Source organism: Hyaena hyaena, unplaced genomic scaffold (assembly GCF_003009895.1).
Source record: "Hyaena hyaena isolate Hyena2069 unplaced genomic scaffold, ASM300989v1 scaffold_140, whole genome shotgun sequence".
NCBI classification, from domain to species: Eukaryota; Metazoa; Chordata; class Mammalia; order Carnivora; family Hyaenidae; genus Hyaena; species Hyaena hyaena.
Genome location: NW_024080772.1, coordinates 221,826 through 247,788, shown reverse-complemented (window position 1 = coordinate 247,788; position 25,963 = coordinate 221,826). Strand labels below are relative to the sequence as shown.

The window sequence follows — 25,963 nt, the reverse complement described above, 5'->3', positions numbered from 1 at the left end:
GAGTGCTGTCACTTGTCTGCAATGGCCAGCAGAGCACATCATTGTCTTTGGACTGGCGGAAGGGAAGGTAAAAGGAGGAAGAGAAACACAAGAGCGGTTGTGGGTGGCGATAATGGTTCTGGAGAGAGAAATACCATTAAACTCCTTAAGGGTCAAGTTGTATGTTGGGAGAGAAAAGAGAAAGACCATTTTTTTTTTTCTGTGTTTTTTTTTTCCTTAGGACCTGGGTGAGATTGAAAGTCGCCTAACCAGATTTGTGTCCATTTTCCCATTTTCAGGTTCGTTTAGCAAACACTAAAACTAATAAATCATCTACCATCTATGGGACAGATTCTTACGTTGTATCACTGACAACAAAGTGAGTAAGGAAGAGCGGCACCCCAAGCGCTTGGAAATGTATGGAGAAGCATTGGGGAGGTCAGGACTGGGAGGCTGTAATACGGAAGCTGGGGAGGGCTGGTAGCAGGAACCCCAGCTGGGGTAGTGCGGGACAGGGAAGGGTGATTTCTTGGTGAGAAACGATGATCTCTTCCTGTATTTCTTTCCTTTCCTCCTCTTCCCCTGTTTTAGTTGCTCCGGGAAAGGAATTCTCTCTGGTCACGCAGATGGCACCATTGTTAGGTATTTCTTTGATGATGAAGGCTCTGGAGAGTCGCAGGTATGACTAAAGGAGGCTCTGGGATGGGGGTATGGAAACCCAAGATCCCACCCAGAGGAAGTGGAACATTCAGATTGAGATGCCCTGGAGAGGTGGCTACAGGGGCAAGACATCCGAAAGAGGCATTTGGATACAGCCACAGAGAGAGTTTGTGCTCAGGAGGCCAGAGCTTACTGTGTGTGTGGGAAAAGGGGAAGTCAAGTGGATTCTGAGAATAAGGACATTATTTTCAGTTATGTAAAAGGTATATTTATGTGTATAAATTCACAGGAAAAAAAGTCATTTACTCTCAAGAGGGAAAAGGGAAAAGATGGGGGAGAAGACTGTTCCCATTTTACTGTATATAATTCTCTATTGCTTGAATCACTTACATTAAGAATTACATGGGGCGCCTGGGTGGCTTAGTCGGTTAAGCGTCCGACTTTCGCTTAGGTCATGATCTCGCGGTTCGTGGGTTCGGGCCCCGCGTCGGGCTCTGTGCTGACTGCCAGCTCAGAGCCTGGAGCCTGTTTCTGAGTCTGCTTCTCCCTCTCTCTCTGACCCTCCCCTGCTCACGCTGTCTCTCTCTCTCCTAGAAATAAAAAAAAATAAAAAAATAAAAAGAATTACTTATGTACGAGCACCTGGCTGGCTCACTCAGTAGAGCATGTGACTCTTGATCTCAGAGTCACGAGTTCGAATCCCACGTTGGAGGTAGAGATTACTTAAGTAATTAAAACTCAAAGAAAAAAAAAAAAGAATGACTGAATGTTTGTAATAATGAAATTTAAGTCTCCTAAAAAGAAAGAGTCATATGCTACTTGTGGGCCCACCCAGTGTTGGTTAATGTGTAGGTCATCTCCCTTTGGAGGGCCTTCCAGGTGTTTATTAAAGACCTCCAACATACGAGTATCTTGAGGTTTCCTCTTGAGCACAAGGTCAGTAAGTGTGTGTATATGTCATACGCATGTGCGTGAGAGTATACAGCAGAAAGACAGTTTGTGAAGTCCTCCAGATTAGGATATGTTAGGGTGGCAGAAGGTTGGGAGGAAGATTTATGCAGAGTAGGATGGGCAGAGTGCTGGAGCTGTCAGGATCAGAGTGATTGAAACCCTCTATTTCTGTCTCAGGGGAAGTTGGTTAACCACCTGTGCCCACCTTATGCCTTGGCTTGGGCAACCAACAGCATCGTGGCTGCAGGCTGTGATCGCCGGATTGTGGCCTATGGAAAGGAAGGCCATGTGCTACAAACATTTGATTACAGCCGTGACCCTCAGGAGCGGGAGTTCACCACCGCTGCAGCAAGTCCTGGGGGCCAGTCTGTTGTGCTGGGAAGTTATGACAGGTGGGTCCCCTTTCCACGTGCGCTCTGCGCACTTGCCCTGCATGCACTCTGCTTTAGCCCAGTTATTCTCAACCAGAGTGGGAGACGGGATGAGAATCAAGAGTATGTTGGAAGAGATGCTCAGGTTTTAATTCCTGCGCTTCCCCCTTCCTGCTCCCACCATCCGTTGGCACTCTGGCAGTTCCGGAATGCACCAGCGTCTTGGTGTGTCTCTGTGCCTCTGCCTGGGACTCCACAGTAGAATTCATCTCCACTTCCTTTGTGTTACCATTGCCTCTTTTCAGACCACTGACAGTGTTTGGCACGCTATGTTACACTTGGGTGTTTGTAACTCTCTGGCTAAATTGAAATGCCCTTGAGAAGAGGAGCCTATTCAAATAAAAAAATTTTTTTTTTAATCTCCAGTGCCTACATTAGCATCTAGTACATAATACGTGCTTAAATGTTTGGTGTATGAATGAATGAATGAATGAATGAATGAATGAATGAATGAAAGAAAGAAAGAAAGAAAGAAAGAAAAAGAGAAAGAAAGAAAAAGAGAAAGAAAGAAAGAAAGAAAGAAAGAAAGAAAGAAAGAAAGAAAGAAAGAAAAAGAAAAAGAAAGAAAGAGTAAATAAACACCCTGGATCTGGGTCCCCTCATGTCCCTGGAACACTTTTAACCCCAGCTTTGTCGGTCCTGCCTTTCTATCCCCTTCAGTCTCATGTGTATCTCTGTCTTCCTTCTTCTCTGTTTTCCTGCCATTTCTTTTTCCTTATTTCTCTGCTGCTGACAGCTCATTTTTCTCACCAGCCATGATCTCCTTTTGTTGTTTCTACTCCCATCACCCTCACCCCACTTTACTTTTGACTTGATTTTCCCAGCTCCCTTCTGGTGAACGTTTTTGTTCTCTCCTATGAGACTCCCTAGCCCGCGTGTCCTCTAACTTCTTTTCTTCTATGATACAGCGAGACTCCTTTCCTTCAGTTACCCACCCATTTCCACGCTTTTGCTCAGCCTCCCTCTGTTCTAAAAGCCGCCTACTTAATTTCAGACTTCGGGTGCTCAACTGGAGCCCTCGAAGAAGCATCTGGGAAGAGGCAAAGCCCAAGGAGATTGCCAACCTATACACCGTCACTGCCTTGGCCTGGAAACGCGACGGCTCACGACTATGTGCGGTGTGTTTACTAGTAATCCCTTTCTGCATGGGGGACTTTCTCCAAACTAGGAAAAATCTTGCCTTTACCTAAAGCACTCTCTCCTGAAACTAGAGAATCTCCTCTTCCATTTTTGACTCCAATCTAAAAATATGACGTTAAAGGCAGGAAAGAGAAATTCACACTTTATTAGAAGCCAAAAGAGACAGAATTCTGTAGGCAGGGTTGAGTTCTCCGTTTCTTCCCATCACGGTGTGATGCCCTTGAGCCCTGTGATTGCCCCCTCTTTCCATCTGGTTCTTCCCAAAACTGCCAGCCCTTTTACTGCCAACTCTTCTCTAGATTCTAGAACCTAGGTTTTGTGGGTGCCTCTAGAAACCCTCCCCATGCCTGGTACGTTTCATGCTGTCACGTTTCCTCCTAGGGCACACTCTGTGGTGGAGTGGAACAGTTTGACTGCTGCCTCCGGAGGAGCATTTATAAGAACAAGTTTGAGTTGACGTATGTGGGACCTAGCCAGGTAAGCAGCTGGTGGCCTGCCTCACCGCAGTCTTGCCAGCGTTCATTCATCCTTGTGATGCTTCCCTGCCTTCTGGACACAGGCACAGTGTCAACTTTCACCCCTCGCAGAGCTGTTCTGGAGAACAGAATGTGTCTGGGGCACTCTTAGGCAACCTTCCTGCTATAGTTCTTCCAGCTTATTGTAAGAAAATATTTAAACAACAGACCTAAGAGCTTAAGGGGCACAGAGGTTGCTACTTAACTTCTTCCTGGTTTAAAACTTCACTCCCTGTATTCTGTCAACTGGGGAATTTGATCAATAAGATTACGCAGGTATGTCGTATTGCTTTAGGGCCTCTGAACTCACCATGTGTGATGTTGCAAGCTAATTTCTTAGTCCCTGCGCTCACTTTTCTCTATCTCTTTACTCTTTTCTTTTCATTTATTATTCCTTCATTCCTTCATTCTTTCATTTTCTCTCCATTCTCTATGTGTGACACTGTTAGGTATTGAGAATATAATTATTGGTAATACGTTGTCCCTTCATGAAGATCATTCTAGCAAGGGAGCCAGACATACGAAACAACTATATAGTACACCATGGTTGAAGTCATCATAGAGTTTTTACAAAGAGGCACAGGAATGTAGAGAGAGTGATTGTAGTGTAGAGAGAGTGATGGAACTTTCAGAGTCATAGGTGTTACAAGCATCGAAAGAGAATATATGAAAGCATTTCATGAATAGTAAAGCACTCTGTAAATGTGAGGTGTCATTCCTACCAACGATATCCTAGGCCAGATGAGGAAATAAGATATTAGCTTTGTCCAACACTGTGGAGGTGGGCAAAAGGCACAGCATATCTGGGTTGAGAGAAGCCTGGGGGGCTCAGACTTGTTCCTTACCAAGGTGATTGTGAAGAACCTATCATCGGGGACCCGAGTGGTACTCAAGTCACACTACGGCTATGAGGTGGAAGAGGTGAAGATCCTGGGAAAGGAACGTTACCTGGTGGCCCACACATCAGACACACTGTTGTTGGGGGACCTGAACACTAATCGCCTTAGTGAGGTAAGAGACAGAATTGGAAGGGCAGGGAATGGGGCATCTTGAGCTGCTCCTTCAGGGGAGCCATGGTCCCTGGGAGAAGATCTCTGAGGAAAGCTCTAACATTCTGGTGTGGGGGAACTGGTGATCTGGGACTGAGATCCAGGAGGTCTAGAATCCTGGAATATGAATCCTCACTGTTGGACTCTTTGTATGCTCTCTCCCCAAAACTTGGGACTGAGGCAAAATCTGACACAGCACCTCTTTTGTGCAACATAAGAGCCTTCCTAACCTCGATCTCTCTAACCCTAACCCTGTCTTTCTCTCAGCGTTGTCTTGGATACTTACCTATATTGTTCCTTATGTCTTCTCCCTCCTTGACAGGTAGCTTGGCAGGGTTCTGGTGGCAATGAGAAATACTTCTTTGAAAATGAAAATGTGAGTAGAATTTGATGAACCGTCACCATCTCAATAAACCTCCTTTTAGCTCCTATGTCAGAAGGATGCCAGGGGGCAAGGGGTTGAGGAGACAGCAGATCAAGGGGGAGGGTGAAATAGGCAGAGGAACGGAATAAAGAGAAAAGTGGGAGTCACTCTGAACTGACAGTACACCTCCCTCTACTGTTGGTCCCTTTCTTCATGCAAACTTTCCACCGTGTAACAATTCCATTCTTCCCTAGGTGTGCATGATCTTCAATGCTGGAGAGCTAACCCTGGTGGAATATGGGAGTAATGATACCCTGGGTTCTGTACGTACTGAATTCATGAACCCCCACCTCATCAGGTAACCCCCACAAGGTTCTCTAAATATTCAAAACCCCAAAGAACTCCTTTTTAATGTCTAATTCATATGTCTTCAGGTTAATCTAAAAACTTCATCCTGTATGGTACTTCAGGGCCCTTGATAAACATCTCAGTGGCCTAAGCCCATGTTGCCTTACCTCACCCTTCATGTTTCAGTGTCCGTATTAATGAGAGGCGTCAGCGAGGAATGGAAGAAAATAAGAAATTGGCTTATCTGGTTGATATTAAGACCATTGCTATAGGTGAGTAAGACTCTCTCATAACTCTAATAACAGAATAGATGTTTATATACACTTCCATATCACAGGATTGTGTACAGTGGAGAATATAGGAATCTGAGAGGCACCAAGTAAATGAGTGACCCCGCTCTTTACAAAGGGTATGTGAAATGTTCAAGTGTGTCTGTATGCAGATATGTGCATACAGATATACAGCTACATGTATAGGCCTGCCCATATCATTATTCATGGTCTCTAGGCTTGTATCTTAGGGCTGGAAATTGTGAATTGTATACAGGAACCATTAGCAAATTTATGAATTTTCTTGTTTAGACTTCGTAGGATAATAGAGTATTAGAACCAGAAGGGGACTTGTTTTCTGTATACTTTGTCATTAGAAACTAGTGATGACAGACTTTATTTGTATTTCACAAACATTCATGTAAGTAAATAAATTTTATTCTATATAGTAATAACTAATTTTGCATTATATAATATTTCAAGCATAGGAAAATGTGTATAGAATAAAATAGAATTCCCTAAGAAGTAGAGAAAATAGCATATCTGTATAGAGTAGTTGTTAAGAACAAGGGTCTGGAGTCAAACCTCCCCACTTCTGTACCTAGTACCTGTGTAGGTACTGTGTAGGTAAGTTTTGTAACTTTTCTGTATCTCAGTGTCCTCATCCACAAAATGGGGATAAGAATAGTACCTACCTGGGGCACTTGGGTGGCTTTGTCAGTTGAGCGTCTGACTTTGGCTCAGGTCATGATCTCACTCTCGTGAGCTCGAGCCCCACATAGGGCTCTGTGAGCCTGGAGCCTGCTTCAGGATCTGTCTCCATCTCTCTGCCCCTCCCCTGTTTGCGCTTGCTCTCTCTCTCAAATATAAACAAGAAAATAAACATTAAAAATTTTTTAAAAATAGTACCTGCCTCATACGAAAAGCACTTAGACTAGTGTCTGGCACATAATAAGCACTTAATAAATATTAGCTATTAATATTATTGTGTACCCACACCCAGTTCTGTCATGTCCTGACTTCCCTCTCATTGTATTTACTTTGAATCTTTTCTCTCTTATCTTATTGAGGGGCATTTAAGTTGTTGGTTTTTTATTGTTCCCAGTGTTTCTATTCTCTGAGGTTTATACGTAGAGTGGAATTGCTGAATCATAGAAGAGGTACATCTGCAGTTTCACCAAATATTTCCAAATTGCTCTGCAAGGAGACTGTACCAATTTACATTCCCACCAGCAGTTAGAGGTCCCAGTGTTCTACATCCCATCCAATACTTGAAATTGCCTGACTTCATAATTTGGCTCAATCGTTTATGTGAAATAATATCTCATTGTATGAACTTTTTTTTTTGGTTGTTCATTTGTTTTTTGGCTGTTTGGATTTCTCCTTCTGAATATTGTCAGTTCGTATCCCTTGCCTATTTTTAAAATCAGGTTGTCGTTTCCTTATTGACTTGAAGGAGTCCTGTGTATGTGTGTAGACAGCCTTGTCATCTGTATTGCAGATACTTTATCTCAGCATCTTTAAGTGTTCAGACTTTTTAATTTTAACGTAGTTCATGTAATCACTTTTTAAGAAATAGTTTGTGATTTTTGAGGTCTTACTTAAAAAGTTTCTTACTCCCTCCTGTATTTTAATCATTTTAAATTTTGATTTTCACCTAGAATTAATTTTTATGCATAATATGGGTATGGATCGTATTTTTTTTCCATGTTTAACCACTTATTGAAAGTCCATTCTGTACTCACCAATGTCACTTCTCAAAAATTGAGTTTCCATATATGTATGGGTCTGTTCTTAAGATACTTTTACATTTCATGAATTTTATATTTCACATCAGATTATTGATGTAATCAATGATTGTATCATGATGGCACCAAAGTCAAGAGGGGAATTTGGAAACTGGTTTCTCTCTTTCTATTTACAAGTCTATAATGGAAATAATAATATAGTCCAGTGGCCTACGAGCCAGGAGACTTTGGACAAGTCACCTCACTCTGTAGGGCTCATCTTCAATGCGTGTAAAATGACAGAGTTCTTCTCTTAACCTTTTTTGGTCCATGACCCATTTGAGTATCTAATTAAAATCACAGTTATGTAGAAATTAATTTGACAATAAACTATTTGTAAAAAAAAAAAAAAAAAAATCACAGGTCCTTTCTCAGAAGAATATATATAAACACATAATTTTGGGGGTGCCTGGGTGACTCAGTCAGTTAAGCGTTCAACGTCAGTCAGCTCAGGTCATAATCTCATAGTTCTTGGATTCGAGCCCCGCGTCAGGCTTTGTGCTGACAGCTCAGAGCCCTGGAGCCTGCTTCAGATTCTGTGTCTCCCTCTCTCTATGCCCCTTCCCCTGCTCACTTGCGCGCGCGCGCTCCTTCTCTCTCAAAAAGTAAATGAACATTAAAAAATTTTAAACACATAATTTTGTGTGTCATTTCAGTACGTATAATTGTGTATAATTTCACTGAAATAGGGCCCCCACAGCTCTAGTGGTCTATGATTCTACACATAAATTGGAACATTAAAACATAGCTTTATCATTTTGCTTTTAAACAAAAAGAAATTTCTTTTTTATTTTGTTTATTTATTTTGAGAGAGAGCACGCATGTGGGAGGGACAGAGAGAGAGAGAGAGAGATAATCCTAAGGAGACTGTACCATCCGCACAGAGCCCAATCAATGCAGGGCTCAACTGCACAAACCATGAGATCATGACCTGAGCCAAAAATCAAACCTAGTGACCCTAGGCACTCAGGTGCCCCTGCAAATGTCATTTTCAGATGGGTCTTCTCAGCTGCAGACATTAGTGGCATTTGTCTTTAGCTTCAGCAGCTAAAGGATGTGCTCATTGATAATGTATATAAATAAGAGTTGTGAGTGGGCTGTGTTCAGGAGAGTCCCTGAAAGCATCCTAGTCAGTCCTCAGCGGTCTGTTCTGAATGTGATCATTTCTCATATTGTCTGTTGACTCCACACCAAATAAACATCCGTCCCCAGCATGGTCAGCCTCACTGTAGTCAGAGGTGCCTCCTGGATTGTATGTGTGCCTGCAGGGCTGTTTGCCTCCTCGGTGCTCTTACATCATAGGCACTCAAAGTGCAGGTAACTCCTTGGAGCAAATAAATTCATCAAGGTCATTTTATCCATCAGCTTTCCCTCACTGGGGTGCTGGAATTGAGGCTCTTCCTTAATGCGCTCAGTGCTGCCTTCCAGAGGATTTCATGAGTAACGAAGCCAGTTGCTCTGATCTGTCCTGATCTGCTGAGACAACCCCGGGATCCCAGAGGAGAATCCCATTTCTTGATGGATCTAGACCGTTTGAGTCAACCACAGAGTTAAACAAAACCTCAATTTTAGAAGAAATCTAGTATCTTAAGCATCTTAGCAAAATTATGTCGCATTGGTCATTTACATTCCTCATATTCTAGACTGATGCAGCGTTAGTAAAACCCAACAGACGAGTGAAGGCAAGACCTTTGCAGGCTGCCTCATGCCCTGTATCGGATTATATGGACTCTATTCTCTTAACCGCTGACTCCTTTACTTTATAGTGGATCTGATTGGTGGCTACAACATTGGCACCATCAGCCATGAGAGCCGTGTGGATTGGCTGGAACTTAATGAAACTGGACACAAGCTTCTCTTCAGAGACCGGAAACTTCGTGTGAGGAGGTTTACTAAGGCCTTAACCATTGTGTGATCCATAGAGATGTAGTACCGCCTACCACCAGGAGTTGTGGGAGGCTGGATGGGACATAATTTCTTGGTGCTATGCCATTAACATGGCAAAAAGCATAGAAGAATCAAATTACGTCTGCTATCATAGCCCATCCTGTATTACCCTTGAGATGGTATCATGATGGCACCAAAGTCAAGAGGGGAATTTGGGAGCTGGTTTCTCTCTCACTGTTTACACAAGTCTAATAATGTCCTCATGAAACTGCCTCACCCCTGCATGCCTGGCTGACCTTTACCCACATCTCCTGCAGTGGTTTTCAGCTACTCTTACCTGGCAGCAGTGAAGCTGGTTCAAGGACAGTTTCCCCAGCCCCTTATTGACTCTAACCTCAATATGGTGCCACCAAAGAGTTCAACCTCCAGGGCAAAGAGACTATCTGGTGATTTTTCATTTCATTTTCATTATGATCTGAAAGCCACGCTGCAAATATCCAGACCATTCAATTTGCCTGGTGGCCTCACTTTTGTGCCCCAGTCTGGCAACTGTGACCCAGAACTACTCTTAAGACTGAAAGTCTAACCTTCGCCTAACTTAAATTTCTGGGTGTAGATCGTTACTTGTTTGGTCATCTCTTACTTGCCAGAGTCATGATGTACCAAGTCAACATAAACGTCAAGGGTAGCAGATTAGAAAGCTTTGAAATTCAGAACGTACCTGATTGGTGGGTTAGTTCACCATGTTTCACCATTAGGGAAATGGTCAAGGTCAGAAGATACCCCATATCCCCTTCCCCTTCTAATTGTGTTGTCTACCTCTTTCTCCCTCAGTTACATCTATATGATATTGAAGGCTGCTCTAAGACAATGATCCTCAACTTCTGCTCCTACGTGCAATGGGTCCCAGGAAGTGATGTGCTGGTAGCTCAGAACCGAAACACCTTGTGTGTGTGGTACAACATTGAGGCACCTGAGAGGGTCACCATGTCCTCTATTAGGGTATGTCGACACCAGGACACCTCAGGCATAGTGTCACACTGACTGATTAGAGCCCTGAGGAAGCTCCAAAGGCTATTTGGTTTTCTTTGGCCCACCCCACCCCCCATAATCACTGTGATAGAGTTGGCAAGTAAAGCTTAGATTTTCCCACAGCGGGCCAGGCCCCAGAACCATCCTAGTTCAAATTCCTGACATTATATTAAGTCCTTGGAGTATGGGTCTCTATCACAGTGGCCCTGGGAATTCACCAGGCCATAATGAGGAGTTCTCTTAAGCTGGAAAATAATAACTGCAAAAAAAAAATAATAATAATAACTGCCCAATAAAGGGGCAGTTCTGGGGCAGTTCCTGTGTGCTGATTCTCTGTTGTAAGCCAAGCAGAGCTCCTTTCTTATCAGACTGAAGACCAGCCCCTCCCTCCTACCCCACCAGCACCACACACATGCTGGTGGTGTCCCAGCGCCTGCGAGGAACCTGTGAAAACCAAGGAGGCTATAGGGTGACCGGTGTGGGTATGGACAGAGCACTCTTTTGTTCTTTTTTCTCCTTTCTTGCCATTTTACACTAATTAAGTGTGGGTTTTTGGGGTTGTTTTGTCCTTTTTTAAACACTTGTTTTTCACTTTTTTGCTTTGGAGGTAATACATTTTATTCCTGTGGTGGTTACCCTTAAAAGTTTACCGAATACCTAGTAGTCTAAAGTTATCTAGCATCTAAACCTCCCTGCAAATAATACAGTGACCTGAACTTTGATTACCTCCCCTCTGCCATTGTTATCCAGTATTTTGTCATCCGCAAAGTTAGACATTATTCTTTTACACAGCCAGAATTTGTTTAGATTTACCATCATGGCACCAGTTTCTCTGTTTACTTTTTTCTTCTTTTTTGTTTTTTTTTTCCAGTTCACTTTTTCTATTGCATTGCTGATCTTCCCTCTGGAGTTATTTTTCTTCTTCTTGAAAGAAAGTGTTCTTAAGAAAAATGGTCAGTTTCTAGAAACTACTGAAATGTAATTATCTGAAATTTTTTTAAGTTTATTTATTTTGAGAGAGAGCAAGAGAGAGTGCTCTGCACTGTCAGCGCAAAGCCTGATGCAGGGCTCAAACTCCTGAACCATGAGATCATGACCTGAGCTGAAGTCAACTGACTGAGCCACCCAGGGGCCCCTGAATTTTTTTTTTTTTTAATTTTTTTTTTTTTAAATTTATTTCTAGGAGAGAGAGAGACAGCGTGAACAGGGGAGGGTCAGAGAGAGAGGGAGTCACAGACTGAAACAAGCTCCAGGCTCTGAGCTGGCAGTCAGCACAGAGCCCGACGCGGGGCTCAAACCCACGAACCGCGAGATCATGACCTAAGCGAAAGTCAGACGCTTAACCGACTAAGCCACCCAGGCGCCCCTTTCTTCAGTGTTCTAAAGTTTCACTACAGTGTCTCAATATAAATTTCCTTTTACTTACCCTGCTTTGTGTATTTGTGCGGTATGTGGTGTATTTGTGAGTATGCATATTTTCATCAGGCTTGGTATTTTCTCGTCCATGATCTCTTCAAACATTGCTTTTTCTCTCGCGCCGTCTAGTCTTGCCCTCAGACTTGTTCAGTTTCTTTTCCTGTCTTTGTGCCTCTGTAACCTCTCCTTTATTTTCCTTTCTCCTTCTCACTCCACGCTATGTTCCTGATTATTTCTTAAGATAAATCTTTCAGGGGTGCCTGAATGGCTCAGTCAGTTAAGCATCCTACTCTTGATTTCAGCTAAGGTCATGATCTCACAGTTTTGTGGGTTCGAGCCCCAGTCGGGTTCTGTGCTGACAGCTTGGGATCTCTCTTTGCCCCTACCCTGCTCATACTCTCTCTCTCTCCCCCAAATAAATAAACTTAAAAAAAATTAATCTTTCAGTTCAGTAATTCACTTTCATCATTGTCTAATCTGCTATTTAAACCACCCATTGAGGTTTTTCTTTACTTCAAATATTAAGTTTTTCATAAGGTTTTATTTGGTTCTTTCTCCAGTCTGCCTGACCATTTTTTTTTTAGTATATGCTCTACCAGAGCTAGCACAACCTGGCCATTTTTTTTTTAATTTTTTTTAAAATGTTTTGTTTATTTCTAGGAGAGAGAGCATGAGCAGGGGAGAGTCAGAGAGAGAGGGAGTCACAGACTGAAACAGGCTCCAGGCTCTGAGCTGGCTGTCAGCACAGAGCCCGACGCGGGGCTCGAACCCACGAACCGCGAGATCATGACCTAAGTGAAAGTCGGACGCTTAACCGACTAAGCCACCCAGGCGCCCCACAACCTGGCCGTTTTTGATAGTCTCTTGTTTCTTAATTTATAATTTCATCTCTTAGGTCTTTAAACATTTTACACTTATTTTATATTCCATAACTGTTTTTCTTCATAACTGTTATTTTTAAAAATTGTTTCAAGGTTTTAAAATTTTTACTTATTTTGAGAGAGAGTGTGCATGCCCATGAGTGGGGGAGGGGCAGAGAGAATCCCAAGCAGGCTCCATGCTGTCAACGCAAAACCTGATTCAAGGCTTGAACCCACAAACCACAAGATCATGACCTGAGCCGAAGTTGGATGCTTAACCAACTGAACCACCCAGGCACCCCATTATAACTTACTATTTTTATTACCAGAAATGCTTGGAGGTCCAAAACTGGTGTAGTTCCTGTTTCCTCCTATACAGTGGTTAACTTATATTTTGGTACTTTTTTTCTTGTGAGCTCATGTTATATTGAATATAAACTTTTAGAATTTCAAGGGCCTAAAATGGATTTGTTTTCCTGCAGAGATGATTTGTTTGCTTCCACAAGAATTAGGCATATTAATGACTTTTGTTCCCTTTACTGAAGAGAGGCTCCCAGTTTTCATGAGGGATTCTCAGATTCAGCCTCCCTGGCTTGCTGGAGGACCCATGATTTATTCTCTCCAGAAGTGTGTGCCTTCAGGGCAGCCATACCCTTTCACTTGCTCAACTTCTGTTTTGTGCTGCTCGGGCTTTAGCTTACTGATCTCTTTCTTTTCTTTCCTCTTCTTTCTGTTCTTCCTTTTCTTCCCTTTGCTCCCTCCCTTCTCTCTGTTCTCTCCCCTCTGTTCCCTTCCTCCCTCCCTTCCTTCCTTCCTTCCTGAGATGGGGTAGGAAGCACGCCTAGTGATTTCTTCAGGTGAACTCAGTAACAAATGGATTATAAAGTATGTCCCAGGTTGAAGTTATATTTTAACAGGAGGACTCTTAAGCTAGAAGCAGAAGGGGATGTACACTTTGTCAGTTTACCTCCAGGCTGGCCCAGCTATGAGTGTACTTTAACCCAAGGATATTACCATAGATAAGGAATTTTTACCTGCTTGGAAGAAACTAAATATTAGGCAAACAAGGGCCACTGTAATTCCCTCAACGTGTGAGCACTAGGGGGTTGGGTAAGGGTGGGTCTGTTATGCAGTGGAGGCAGTGGAAACACTAACCTGGAATTCGCCGGGGGTGGGGGGTGTGGGGGCATTGAAATTTTACAGGGTGACATCATAGGCCTGGAGCGGGGCGGGGGGAAGACTGAGGTGATGGTGACCGAAGGTGTGACTACAGTCGCCTACACGCTGGATGAGGGCCTGATCGAGTTTGGAACAGCCATTGATGACGGCAACTACACCCGGTGAGGGGCTGGGCTGATCACCCAGGAGGTGGTGGGAGATGCCAGTTCCGAGGCCGGAGGATTTGGGATGGGCCATAAAACTGGCCACATCTAAAAAGAACCTGGTGGGAGGAGATTAGACAAAAAGGCCAAACAATTGCCTGACTCTCCCTGCCCTTTCCCCCAGCCCCCCTCACCAGTCTTCCTCTGCGTCCTGATGGCCCTGGACTGTTGCTTTGCTTCCTTGTCTCTTCAGGGCAGCAGCCTTCTTGGAGACTCTGGAAATGACCCCAGAAACAGAGGCAATGTGGAAAACCCTGAGCAAACTGGCACTAGAGGCAAGGCAGCTCCACATTGCCGAAAGGTGAGGTAGACCAGAACGGAGGTGCTGGGCAGCCAGGAAGGATGACAGTGGGTGATGCCAACATCATAGAACCCTTCCATGTCGTTATTCCAAACATTCTTCCATCCTGGGTTCTAAGAGTATGTCTTTTACTGTTTTGCTTCCCCTTCGTATAACTAGCTTCCCCTTCAGAGCTTTAACATCCATATCTTCCGATCCATGCTTCACTGTGTATTTCCAAACGTGGATTAGGAGTGTAGTTAGTAGGACAGACTTGGGTCTCCAGACTTTGAGTTGTCTTGGCTCCATTTCCCAGCCTATATAACCTTCAGTTCAGCTAAGCTTTCCAAGCCTTGGTTTCTCAATTTCCTATATGTAAAATGGGGGTAATAATAGTTTACCTCATAGAGCAGTAAAGAAGAACCATGGCGGCAGTGAAGAAAGTAAGAGAATCTGTGCAGAGTACACATTAAACGTCTGTAGCTGCCATTTTGTGTGGGAGCCCTGTGTCCCTTCTTTCCCGTACCTCTACAGCTAGACTGCCCGCGAGTCCCAGGGGCTCTGACTCGGCATCTTCAGAACCTATCCTGGATCTCTCACTGTCCAGCTCTACTGTCTCCACCCTAAAACAGATCACACCTCTCCTACTTGCATTGTCACAGACGCCTCTTAACTAGTCTCACCAATACTGTTCTTCTACACCTACTGTCCATTCGTCCTGTGATAGCTGAGCTGACTTTTTAAACCATAAATTAGATTATGTCTTTTTTTTTTTTTGCTCAGAACCTTCCAGTTGTACTTAGTATAAGACCCATACTCCTTGCCATGTCCTAAAGGCCCACAGTATTTGGCTTCTGCTTCCTTCTCATACCAGGTACCTATTTGCTCATTAGTCCCCAGCCACACTGGCATCCTTTGGGCACTGTTCGCACACTGAACTCACTCCGGCCATAGCACCTTTCCACTCGCTGTTCCCTCTGCCTGGAATAATTTTTCCCCATCTCACCATGACTGACTTTTTCCTCATATGTAGGTCTCCGCTCAAATGTTGGCTTCCCGGGCCTTCTCTGACTATCAGCTTAAGTGTCTATATGTAATGTCACACTGTTTTCTTTTTCATTCTCTGAAATATCTTTGTTGGCTAATTATTTGTTTCCACTAGAAACTAAATTCCCTGAGAGTAAGGCCCTCATCTGTCTTAACCCCCTTATGTCTCTAGTGGCAAAAACATTGTCTGGCACATAATCGATGCTCAGTATATATCTTCTGAGTCAGTGAATTCATGATGATCCTGTACTAATACCGCTTATTACCATTATTGCTTCCATACTACAGGTGCTTTTCTGCCTTGGGCCATGTAGCAAAAGCTCGATTCCTGCACGAGACCAATGAGATTGCAGATCAAGTGTCTCAGGAATATGCAAGTATCATCCTTCTGAATCATTCAGTGTCTCAAGCTGAGATTTCTCTTCATGCGCAGCACCCTGATCCCTAGCCTTCTAGCCATGGCCCTTTTCCTCGGTTCTGCCCATCCTGCCTCCACCCTCAAGTCGGACCACTCCGGAATTGCTTGTCAGACCACATCCACCAAGCCCCGTGAAGCTTTTCAGCTTCTAAACCTTCTCTCTAGCCTTCCTGTCTAGGCTCACGCAGACAGAATGGCTCCCGCAGCAGCAGAATAACCGGAACCTTCTTCCTCCCCACAGGGTGGAGAAGGAACAGACTTTTACCAGGTCCGAGCACGCCTAGCCATGCTGGAGAAGAACTACAAGCTGGCTGAAATGATCTTCTTGGAACAGGTGATGGGGAGAAGGGGAACCAGACTGAGAAGGGGACCCCCCCCCCCAGGGTACAGGGGAAGCAAAGCAAACTGAGGGAAGAGCACTGGGGGAGAACACTTAGAAAGGTTTATACACTTAGGTGCTTACTTATCCGTCTGCATTAGTCTTAACAGTTATGTCTTTCTTTCCTCAGCTGTCTGCCATCTCCCCCTCTGCCCCAGAGCCTGTCCTGGCAGTTCTAGCACACAGAGGTAGATCCAGATTTGTGGGGCCTGAAGCTTACACAATTGGAGGAGCCCTCTTTAGAAAAGATGCCTTGGAATGGGGGCTCTGCAAATACAGTGCCCTGAGGCGCAAGCTTCTCTGTTTCATAATAAATCCACCTCTGCGTGTGCATAAGTAAAGGATGAGGCTTTTAGTCCACACTCGCTGGCACCTTAGCCAGCCTGAGGACAGCCTTCTGATTTCTGATCCTCATATCTTCCTGGTGTCCCTCTTTCCTCTGCCCCAATCCCCCTAGAATGCTGTTGAGGAGGCCATGGACATGTACCAGGAGCTGCACCGTTGGGATGAGTGTATCGCAGTGGCTCAGGCCAAGGTACTACCAGCTCTGGCTTCTCCACAGTGCTCACAACTCAGTTCACCAATATCAGAAACCTCTTGTCAAGGAGGCTATAGGAACTGGAACAAGTTTGGGGCTGGCAGTTAGGACATGGTGACCGGGAGGACTTCCGTTGTCACAGTGGGATTGGAGAAGCGTGGGAAGCAGCAGGGCAGGAAGGAGGGTTGTGACTCCCCTTGCCTCTCTGCTGCATGTCCAGGGGCACCCAGCCCTGGAGAAGCTGCGCCGGAGTTACTACCAGTGGCTGATGGACACTCAGCAGGAGGAGCGAGCAGGTGAACTACAGGAGAGCCAAGGGGATGGCCTAGCAGCCATCAGCCTCTACCTCAAAGCTGGGCTCCCTGCCAAAGCGGCTCGACTGGTGCTGACCCGGGAGGAGCTGTTAGCCAACACGGAGCTGGTAGAACACATCTCTGCAGCCCTTATCAAAGGGGAACTGTATGAAAGGGTATGGCTGGCTTCCCATTCCTGTCCCTTGCCTCCGAGGCCCAGTGCCCCCTCCTACCCAAGGAGTCCTGAGTGCATCGTCCTCTGTGACTGGTTGCAGACTCTCCTTCTTTGGGGGCTGATACTTGATTCTTTGGGTGGTAGGGCTATCGTTGTAGTAATGTGGTGTGTGTTACTAGGCAGGTGATCTCTTTGAGAAGATTCGAAATCCACAGCGGGCCCTGGAGTGCTACTGTAAAGGCAATGCGTTCATGAAAGGTACTACCACCGACATCCCAGTCTTCACTGGCTCTTACAGCTCTTACAGACTCTTGCTCAAACGGTCCCCTGGCACCTATTTTGTGCATCTGTTCAGGTTGATCGGCTCAGTTCTCCATTCCTCCACTTCACCTATATTCCACACTCCGTTTCCCTGCCTTTTTCTGAGTGCCACCCCTGAAAGTCTTAGCTGAGCACCTTCTCTGTTTCTGACAGCGGTGGAGCTGGCTCGATTGGCATTCCCAGCGGAAGTGGTGCGCCTGGAAGAGGCGTGGGGGGATCACTTGGTGCAGCAGAAGCAGCTTGATGCAGCCATTAATCACTACATTGAAGCCAGGTATGGGGGTGCCAGGTGATGGGGCAGGTAAGGGCACTCAGGCCTAGAAGAAGAGAGATCGCCAAATGTAGGTTGGAATATGCTTGAGGTGTCTCCCTGCCTCCATCTGTCTTACTCTTTTCTCTTACATACATATGCCTTTCCCAACGATGCCAGGTGCTCCATTAAGGCAATTGAGGCTGCCCTGGGTGCCCGCCAGTGGAAGAAGGCAATTTATATATTAGATCTACAGGACCGGAACACTACGTCCAAATACTATCCCCGCGTGGCCCAGCACTATGCATCTCTGCAGGAATATGAGGTGAAGAGGAGGCCCTTTCTGCAGCCTGAGGCAACGCAGCACAGGATTAACAAGTAGAAAACCTAGAGCAGGAAGTGGGGGCCACCTCACCACATCCTTCTTTTTGGGTCCCAGGAGCATCAGCCACCCTGAGTGGGAGGAAGGCGGTTTACTGCCGTCCCTTCATTCCATTTTGACACAGACCCCTCCCCCAGATACCTAAAGCTAGTGTACAGCTCTCTTCCTCCACTAGCATGAATGATTCTTCATGGCCAACTCCATCACAGTTAGGATGTAGAGTTGCCTTACATTGCAGAAATGGGAGACCCTCTTATTTATTTTTTTTAATGTTTATTCATTTAAAAAATGAGAGAGAAAGAACAGGGGAGGGGCAGAAAGAGAGGAGAGAGAGAATTCCAAGCAGGCTCCGCGCTGGGAGCACAGAGCCCGATGCGGGGCTCAGCTCACAAACCATGAGATCATGACCACAGCTGAAATCAAGAGTTACATGCTTAACGGACTGAGCATTTTTAAGCTCCCATTTTCCCCATTCTGGTTTGGGCTAGTCTTTTTTTTTTTTTTTTTCCCAAAACCATAGAAGGAGTGGGACCCCCATCGTCCTCTTTTCTTCTCTGTTATTATACAATAGCGGTATCCCCAGCTCTCCATCCCAGCCGAGGTTTGTTCTTTCCTTCCTTCACAGGCTGCTTTAACTCTGTTGCTCTCTGCCTTTTGTATCTACCTCTCTCGAACGCAGATTGCTGAGGAGCTCTACATTAAAGGAGACCGGACAAAAGATGCAATCGACATGTACACTCAGGCTGGCCGCTGGGAGCAAGCCCACAAGGTAGAGGGTGGGGTAGAGGTCATCAGAGAATCCCACCTCTTGGCATCTGTTGCCACTTGCTTTGGTCTCTGATCTCCCTGCCTTCACTGGGTTCCCTGAAAGCTGAGAAAGAGTCCCAGAATAAAGTCTGGGGAGCCTTGATCCCCAGCCACAGGCAAAGGCAAGGATGAAGAGGCCTGGGTTCCCAAGCCTGTAATTGTGATGGGCATGATGGGCTTGGGAGCTGGGGCCTCTAAAACACCACTCCCCAAGCTCTAGTGACAGATGCCGCTTTGGTTTTGCGTCTGCTCCCTGAACCCGGTGGATACAGTGGGAATATGGGAATGGGGATGGATGCCCCCAGCACAGGGCATTCTTGACCCTTCTGCCTGAGCAGAATATAGTTCTTTGTGCCTTGTGGACTTGGAGTTCCCTGGACTTACTAGGAAAGCGACAGTAACCAAACTCCTGTGGTTGTTGGGAAAGTTCCAAGTTCCTGAGAAGACTGGTTGCCCCAGGGGCCGGCTTCCCGGGCTGTTCCACATACCCTGTGCTTCCCTTGGAAACCGGCCCCGGAGGCTACTCTGGCTCTGTGTGTCTGCACAGCTGGCAATGAAGTGCATGAGACCAGAAGACGTGTCCGTGCTGTACATCACCCAGGCTCAGGAGATGGAGAAGCAGGGCAAGTACCGTGAGGCCGAAAGGTGAGCTGCGGCCCCAGAGGGGATGTGGAGGGAGGCTTCGGGGCTGCAGGGAGGAAGGAGTCTGAGGAAGAATGCCCTCTGCCTAGAAGGCAGTGACAGGATCTCTCGGGAGTGACGGTGGCTGCAGGAATCTGGGTGTAGGAGGTCCCAGGTGTATCTCCCATCCCCAGGCTCTACGTGACAGTGGAAGAGCCTGATCTTGCCATTACCATGTTCAAGAAGCACAAGTTGTATGATGATATGATCCGCCTGGTAGGGAAGCACCATCCAGATCTCCTCAGTGACACACACCTCCACCTGGGCAAGGTGAGCCCTCCTCGTGTCTCTGCCCCTATCTCCCCCAAACAGGCTGCATGTCGCCCTCTCTCCGTCCTGACGTACCTTTCCGCAGGAGCTGGAGGCTGAAGGCCGACTGCAGGAGGCTGAGTATCACTACCTCGAGGCTCAGGAGTGGAAGGCAACAGTGAACATGTACCGCTCCAATGGGCTTTGGGAGGAGGCCTACCGGGTAAGGAGGCCAGTTCCCACTGGGGACGTCCACCCCTCTTTCCTACTCAGGTGACTAGTTCTGAACTAGTCACGGGTATCTGAAAAATGTCCACACCTGTAGGCGAAATTTCACATATGAGAAGGGTTTGTAGGTTACCTAAAATTCATCCTTGGACCGTAAGCAGGTTAATAGACCCTGAAACGTAGCCCTCTCCCCGTTGTTCTGGTAGAAATACCTGGTCCTGGTGAAAGCTGAAGTCAGGGCAGAGGTGAGAAGGGAGCAGCCGTGTGTCTCTTGCCTGGGAGGGTTGCCAAGTGGCTTTGCTTCACAGGTGGCCAAGGCTCACGGAAGCGCTAATGCGCACAAACATGTGGCCTATCTGTGGGCAAAGAGCCTGGGAGGAGAGTCTGCAGTCAGACTGCTTAATAAGCTGGGACTCCTGGAAGCTGCCATTGACCACGCCGCTGACAACTGGTGAGGCCCTGAGTCTTCTCCCCGCTGACCCCTTCCAGTCAGAGCCTCCGTATAGACAAGAAAAATCGCTGTATAACTGAGAAGCATTTCTAAAAACTGAGGCGAGAGCGAAGATAGCCTTGGTAGAACTTGATGGAGAGGCGAGAATGAACTAGTAGCTCTGCTCCTATTCCCTGGGAGCTCAGATGAGTGTTTGTTTAGCTCTTCTAAACGTGGGGCTCAATCTCACAACCCGGAGATCCAGAGTCTCTCACTCTACTGACTGAGCCAGCCAGGTGCCCCAGAGAGAACAGCTTTTAAAGCTAAAGTGCACTAAGCCAGGAACTTACTTCTGAGTCATGGAAGTGTGATTCTATTAAATGCAAAAAGCTTTTCTCAAGCACCTGTTACGGAAGACCAGTGATAATCCTGCATCGAATCAGATTGCTGAGGGCAGTCAAACTCATTCTTGAGAGACTATTTTTCTGCTAATGTAGTCGTGGTTCAGGAGGAGGTGGTGGGAGAAAGAGGAGCCCTTGCTACCCTGGCAGCTGTCGTGCTGTGAGGCTCACTCACATCCCCTGCCTCGTGCCGACCCCCTGCTTCTAACATCAGCTGGTCTTGGGAGGCACAGGCTTTTCCAAGTGTCTCCTGATCCGCGTCTTCCTTTACATTTCTCTGTGCTTCTCTATCCCTTCGTACAGATTCCCTTTCTTCATTTGTCCTTTTTCCTCCCCCATCCTCGCCCTTTCTGTTTTCTTTTGCCCTGTTTCTCTTTTTCTCTTATAAAATGGAGTATTAAGTAGGCAGCCCTTATTTGAACCTTCCATTTCAGCTCCTTTGAATTTGCTTTTGAACTCTCTCGGCTAGCCCTCAAGCACAAAACCCCTGAGATTCATCTCCGAAACGCTATGTACCTGGAGGATGAGGTATGGATGTGATCCCTCTCCTTTAGTTTTGACCCTGACCTCCTCCCCTCTCACAGCTGCCTGTGATGGCAATCTGCTTCTCATAATGTATGGCTGCCCTTCTTTCCCTATAGGGTAAATTTGAAGAGGCTGAAGCTGAATTCATCAGGGCTGGTAAACCCAAGGAAGCAGTCCTCATGTGAGTTACCCCATAAATTCCTTAATCCTGACCTCTCGGGCGCAGCCACAGGACCCTGCATGGTCCCCTTCACCTTCATCTGAACCTAGTACCAGTAAATCTTATATCCTCCCTTCAGTGACATGGCTGTTTGCCTCCCACTGTTGAGGACTCAGTCCTACACTTAGCCTCTCCTGTGTCCTCATCTGGGAGCAGGTTTGTCCATAACCAGGATTGGGAGGCAGCTCAGCGTGTGGCCGAGGCCCACGATCCAGACAGCGTCGCCGAGGTGCTCGTGGGGCAGGCCCGGGGGGCCCTGGAGGAGAAGGACTTTCAGAAAGCAGAAGGGCTGCTGCTTCGGGCCCAGAGACCGGGCCTGGCCCTCAATTATTATAAGGTGGGGCACCGGATTCAGAGCCATGAGGGAAGGAGAGAGTACTACGCTGACCCCGGCTACTAGGAGAGATCCAGGAAGTTAGCACTGGGGTGGGGAGGCAGAAGGAGACGAGGAGGAGATGAGGAGAAGAGAGGTCCAAGGACCCAGGGATCAGTGGCCCATAGCACCCGTGTGGCAGTGGGAAGCTGTCATGCCTGCCTCTGCTTCCCTGATACCCGGAAATCTGAGCAGGAGGCTGGATTATGGAGCGATGCCCTGCGGATCTGCAAGGATTATATGCCAGGCCAACTGGAGGCTCTGCAGGAAGAGTATGAGCGGGAAGTTACCAAGAAGGGGGCCAGGTACGAAGGCAGGAGGCAGCAAGTGTCAGCAGGGCTGGAGGGTGGGCCACACAGTGTGCACACGATAGGCCACCCTGCCCGTCCTGTTCCCCATCGTGTGTATTCTCATCTCGTCAGGGGTGTGGAGGGGCTGGTGGAACAAGCTCGACACTGGGAGCAGGCTGGAGAGTATAGCCGTGCAGTCGACTGCTACCTCAAGGTGCAGGACTCAGGAAGCAGCAGCCTGGTGGAAAAGTGCTGGTTGAAGGTGAGGCCTGCGACACCCTTCCTGGCCCTCCGCTTCCCGGGCCACCCTCACACCCAGCGTTCCCCCTCAGACGTCCCTCTTGTTCCTCCCGTGCCTTTCGTTTTTATTCAAGCAGCAGAGATCTGAGTGCTTATGAGACATTAGAGCCATGAAGGCTGTAAAAGGGGCGTTCTAAGGCAGAACCCTAATGGCCGGAAGTTGGGGGAAGTTAGACTAATGTGGCTCCGTTAATTGTGTATCTCAGTGAAGACTTAAAGGGTGCAGTGCAGGTTGGGGTTCACAGAAGGGTGGGATCTCTGGGCTAGAGGAGTCAGGGAGGTTTTTGAGGGAGGATGGAGGCCATGAAGAAAGCAGAGGCTCCTCCTCTACCTAGCAGCTCCTGAAAAGAAGCATCTAGCAGATTAAGTCAAGCCAGTATGTTCCATCAACTCTAAAACATATATATATATATATATATATATATAAAATCACATTTTAATATCTTAGAAATTGGGATACTTGTGAAGTTTTAAATGACGCATCTTAGATTCAGAGAAGTTATAAGTGGGGTGAGATTGATCAGCTTCCTAAATAACATATTGGTGTAATGATGCCCCTGCAGAATTTCCCTCTGGTTTCTGAGGACTTGTAATTGAATAGCCCCTAGAACTTGGCGGGGGGCGGGGGTGGAGAGTAGAAAGGACTGATGGTTGGTTATGCAGAATTTAGCAGATTTAATCAGCAAGTGTTTTTTAAGCACCTGTTATATTTTACTCTGGAGCACTGTTTGTTGGCATCTGCGCATGGCTATACCTTCTGCAAACTAGCTTCAAAAGTTTTGAAGGGTTTGGCAGATGAAGAAAGTGAGGCACGTACAGGTAGGGGAAAGACCAGAAGGACTTGCATAGACTGTAGCTAAAACTGGCCCATGTACATGGAAATTAAAATCTGGTGAGGATGTTAGCATCACAGTGGAATGGACTAAACTTATAGAATGCCTGGGTTTGTAGAATTACTGAGTTTTAGGGTTGGAAGGTGTCTCCAAGATCATCTTAGAGCAGCGCTGTCCAATAGATATATAATGCAAGTCACAAAAGTAAGTCACACATGTAAACTTAAAATTTCCTAGTAGCCACACTCAAATAAGTAAAAAGAAGTACAAGAAAATAATTACATTTTACCTAACCAAATATATCTAAACTCATTTCAACATGTAATCAATATTTTATTGATTGCATATATTGTTGATATGTCATTTATTTTATTTATCTCAACTTATTGAGATATTTTACGTTCCTTCTTTCATACTAATTCTTTAAAAACCAGTGTGTATTTAAGCTGATAGTACATCTAAGTTGGGACTAGCCACATGTGACTAGTGGCTTCTGTGCTGGACAATACAAATCTGGACCAACCATCACTCTTATGGGTGAAGAAACTGAGGCTTAGAAAAGCCCAGCACAAAGGCAGAATGCCGCCTTTCTCTGTACCTGCACTTACCAAGATTTTGTGACAAAGAACTTGAGAAACCAGTTTGTCGGAGGTGGCAGGACCAAATGCAGTGACCTCAGACGACAAAGGGAGTATGTGACAGAGCAGGAGCTGAGAGGAACAGATAGGTCTACTATCTGGTTTTTTTTTTCTTTTTTTTTTTAAATAGTTTATTGTCAAGTTAGTTTCCATGTAACACCCAGTGCTCATCCCAACAAGTGCCCTCCTCCATGCCCATCACCCCCCTTCCCCTCTCCCCCACCCTATCTGCCCTCAGTTTGTTCTTGGCATTCAAGAGTCTCTCATGGTTTGCCTCCCTCCCTCTCTCCCACCATTTCTTCCCTTCTTCTCCCCCACGGTCCTCTGTTAAGTTCCTCCTAATCCTCCTATACGTGCAAACATATTTGTCCTTCTCTGCCTGACTTATTTCGCTCAGCATAACACCCTCAAGGTCCATCCATGTTGCTACACATGGCCAGATTTCATTCTTTCTCATTGCCATGGAGTATTCCATGGTATAGATAAACCACATCTTGATCCATTCGTCAGCTGATGGACACTTAGGCTCTTTCCATGTTTTGGCTATTGTTGAGAGTGCTGCTGTGAACATTGGGGTACATGTGCCCCTGTGCATCAGCACTCCTGTATCCCTCGGATTCCTCACCAAACTCCACACACTGTTATTTAAAGGCTCTAAAGGACCGTGAGGCAGGCTTTGCCCAGGAGGGTAGAAGGTGAAGGAAAGTACAGGACAGACCGTCTACAACTGAAAGGAATAAACAGATCAGGCTGAGGATGCCCAGCGGTATTGGTCTCTCCTACCCATTGTCATCTTCTATTCAACCCCTCAGGCAGCTGAACTCGCCATCAAGTTTCTGCCTCCCCAGCGCAGTCTGGAAGTAGTTCGGGCTGTGGGACCCCAGCTGATTGGAATCAGAAAGCACAGCGCAGTAAGTAGAGTGCTGGGACCAAAGAGAGAGATTCCACAGAGAGGGATGGGAACAGTACCAGCTACACCCAGAGGGGTGTGGAGGTGGGCTCCTGGAGGGTGTGACATGCAGTTCTGTGGAAACAGGAGGGAAAGATAGTCTCCAAGCCCCATTTTCCCACTGTGCAGGCTGCAGAGCTCTATCTGAACCTGGACTTAGTCAAGGAAGCGATCGATGCTTTCATTGAGGGTGAGGAGTGGAACAAGGCCAAGCGTGTGGCCAAGGAGTTAGATCCCCGGTAAGCTTCTGACCCCTTCTCGGGTCTGACCCCTTCTGGGAAGTTCTCTTTTTACTCCCTTTTGTAAAGAGAGGGAGTTCTCATGGGAAGGGTGTGCATCCCGGGACCATGCAGCGCTAGATCTCTGCACATCTTCACAGGTATGAAGACTATGTGGACCAGAATTATAAAGAGTTTCTCAAGAACCAGGGCAAAGTGGACTCGGTGAGACATGCAGAGAGCTAGCAAGCGGGAGAACGCATGGAGACTCAAGAGATGCTCTCCCTCCTTTCCCTGCGCATGTCATCTCTGTCCTCTTAACTCTTATCTTTTCCACCGATCCCTAGCTGGTGGGTGTGGATGTGGTGGCTGCTTTGGACCTGTACGTGGAGCAGGGCCAGTGGGACAAGTGCATTGAAACGGCCACCAAGCAGGTACTGCTCTTTCTCCCATCCCCTGCTCTTCTAGACATTTTCCCTTGTCTCTACTTGGCCCAGGGCTGTATCTCTCTTACTTCCTCCAAAGCCCAACCACAGAAATCCCTAACCAGCATCAAAGAGTCCGTCTTCCGCACTCTTGAAACTGGGGTCAGAGGCCTGGCTGGGCCTGGCTTGCATATGCCTTGGCCTCCTAAACAAATCCACGGCTTCAAGTCACCACCCCACCCT

General features: G+C 46.4%; 1 protein-coding gene across 1 annotated transcript in view; it reads left to right on the top strand.

Moving 5' to 3' along the window:
* The window catches only part of IFT172 (intraflagellar transport 172), a 33,372-nt gene that overhangs the window by 3,816 nt on the left and 3,593 nt on the right, over positions 1-25,963 (top strand). The window contains exons 5-39 of the mRNA XM_039238491.1: positions 2-67; positions 279-358; positions 571-658; positions 1,768-1,982; positions 3,016-3,139; positions 3,543-3,638; positions 4,526-4,687; positions 5,048-5,101; positions 5,344-5,447; positions 5,624-5,709; positions 9,260-9,372; positions 10,215-10,382; positions 13,892-14,028; positions 14,264-14,371; positions 15,686-15,770; positions 16,057-16,149; positions 16,652-16,729; positions 16,953-17,201; positions 17,380-17,458; positions 17,675-17,795; positions 17,952-18,096; positions 18,833-18,922; positions 19,508-19,605; positions 19,776-19,911; positions 19,997-20,113; positions 20,427-20,569; positions 21,384-21,477; positions 21,591-21,655; positions 21,851-22,031; positions 22,263-22,372; positions 22,490-22,619; positions 24,941-25,039; positions 25,207-25,316; positions 25,457-25,520; positions 25,643-25,729. Coding sequence (XP_039094422.1) covers positions 2-67; positions 279-358; positions 571-658; positions 1,768-1,982; positions 3,016-3,139; positions 3,543-3,638; positions 4,526-4,687; positions 5,048-5,101; positions 5,344-5,447; positions 5,624-5,709; positions 9,260-9,372; positions 10,215-10,382; positions 13,892-14,028; positions 14,264-14,371; positions 15,686-15,770; positions 16,057-16,149; positions 16,652-16,729; positions 16,953-17,201; positions 17,380-17,458; positions 17,675-17,795; positions 17,952-18,096; positions 18,833-18,922; positions 19,508-19,605; positions 19,776-19,911; positions 19,997-20,113; positions 20,427-20,569; positions 21,384-21,477; positions 21,591-21,655; positions 21,851-22,031; positions 22,263-22,372; positions 22,490-22,619; positions 24,941-25,039; positions 25,207-25,316; positions 25,457-25,520; positions 25,643-25,729 — 3,975 coding nt within the window. The remainder of the gene's footprint in view (position 1; positions 68-278; positions 359-570; positions 659-1,767; positions 1,983-3,015; positions 3,140-3,542; positions 3,639-4,525; positions 4,688-5,047; positions 5,102-5,343; positions 5,448-5,623; positions 5,710-9,259; positions 9,373-10,214; positions 10,383-13,891; positions 14,029-14,263; positions 14,372-15,685; positions 15,771-16,056; positions 16,150-16,651; positions 16,730-16,952; positions 17,202-17,379; positions 17,459-17,674; positions 17,796-17,951; positions 18,097-18,832; positions 18,923-19,507; positions 19,606-19,775; positions 19,912-19,996; positions 20,114-20,426; positions 20,570-21,383; positions 21,478-21,590; positions 21,656-21,850; positions 22,032-22,262; positions 22,373-22,489; positions 22,620-24,940; positions 25,040-25,206; positions 25,317-25,456; positions 25,521-25,642; positions 25,730-25,963) is intronic.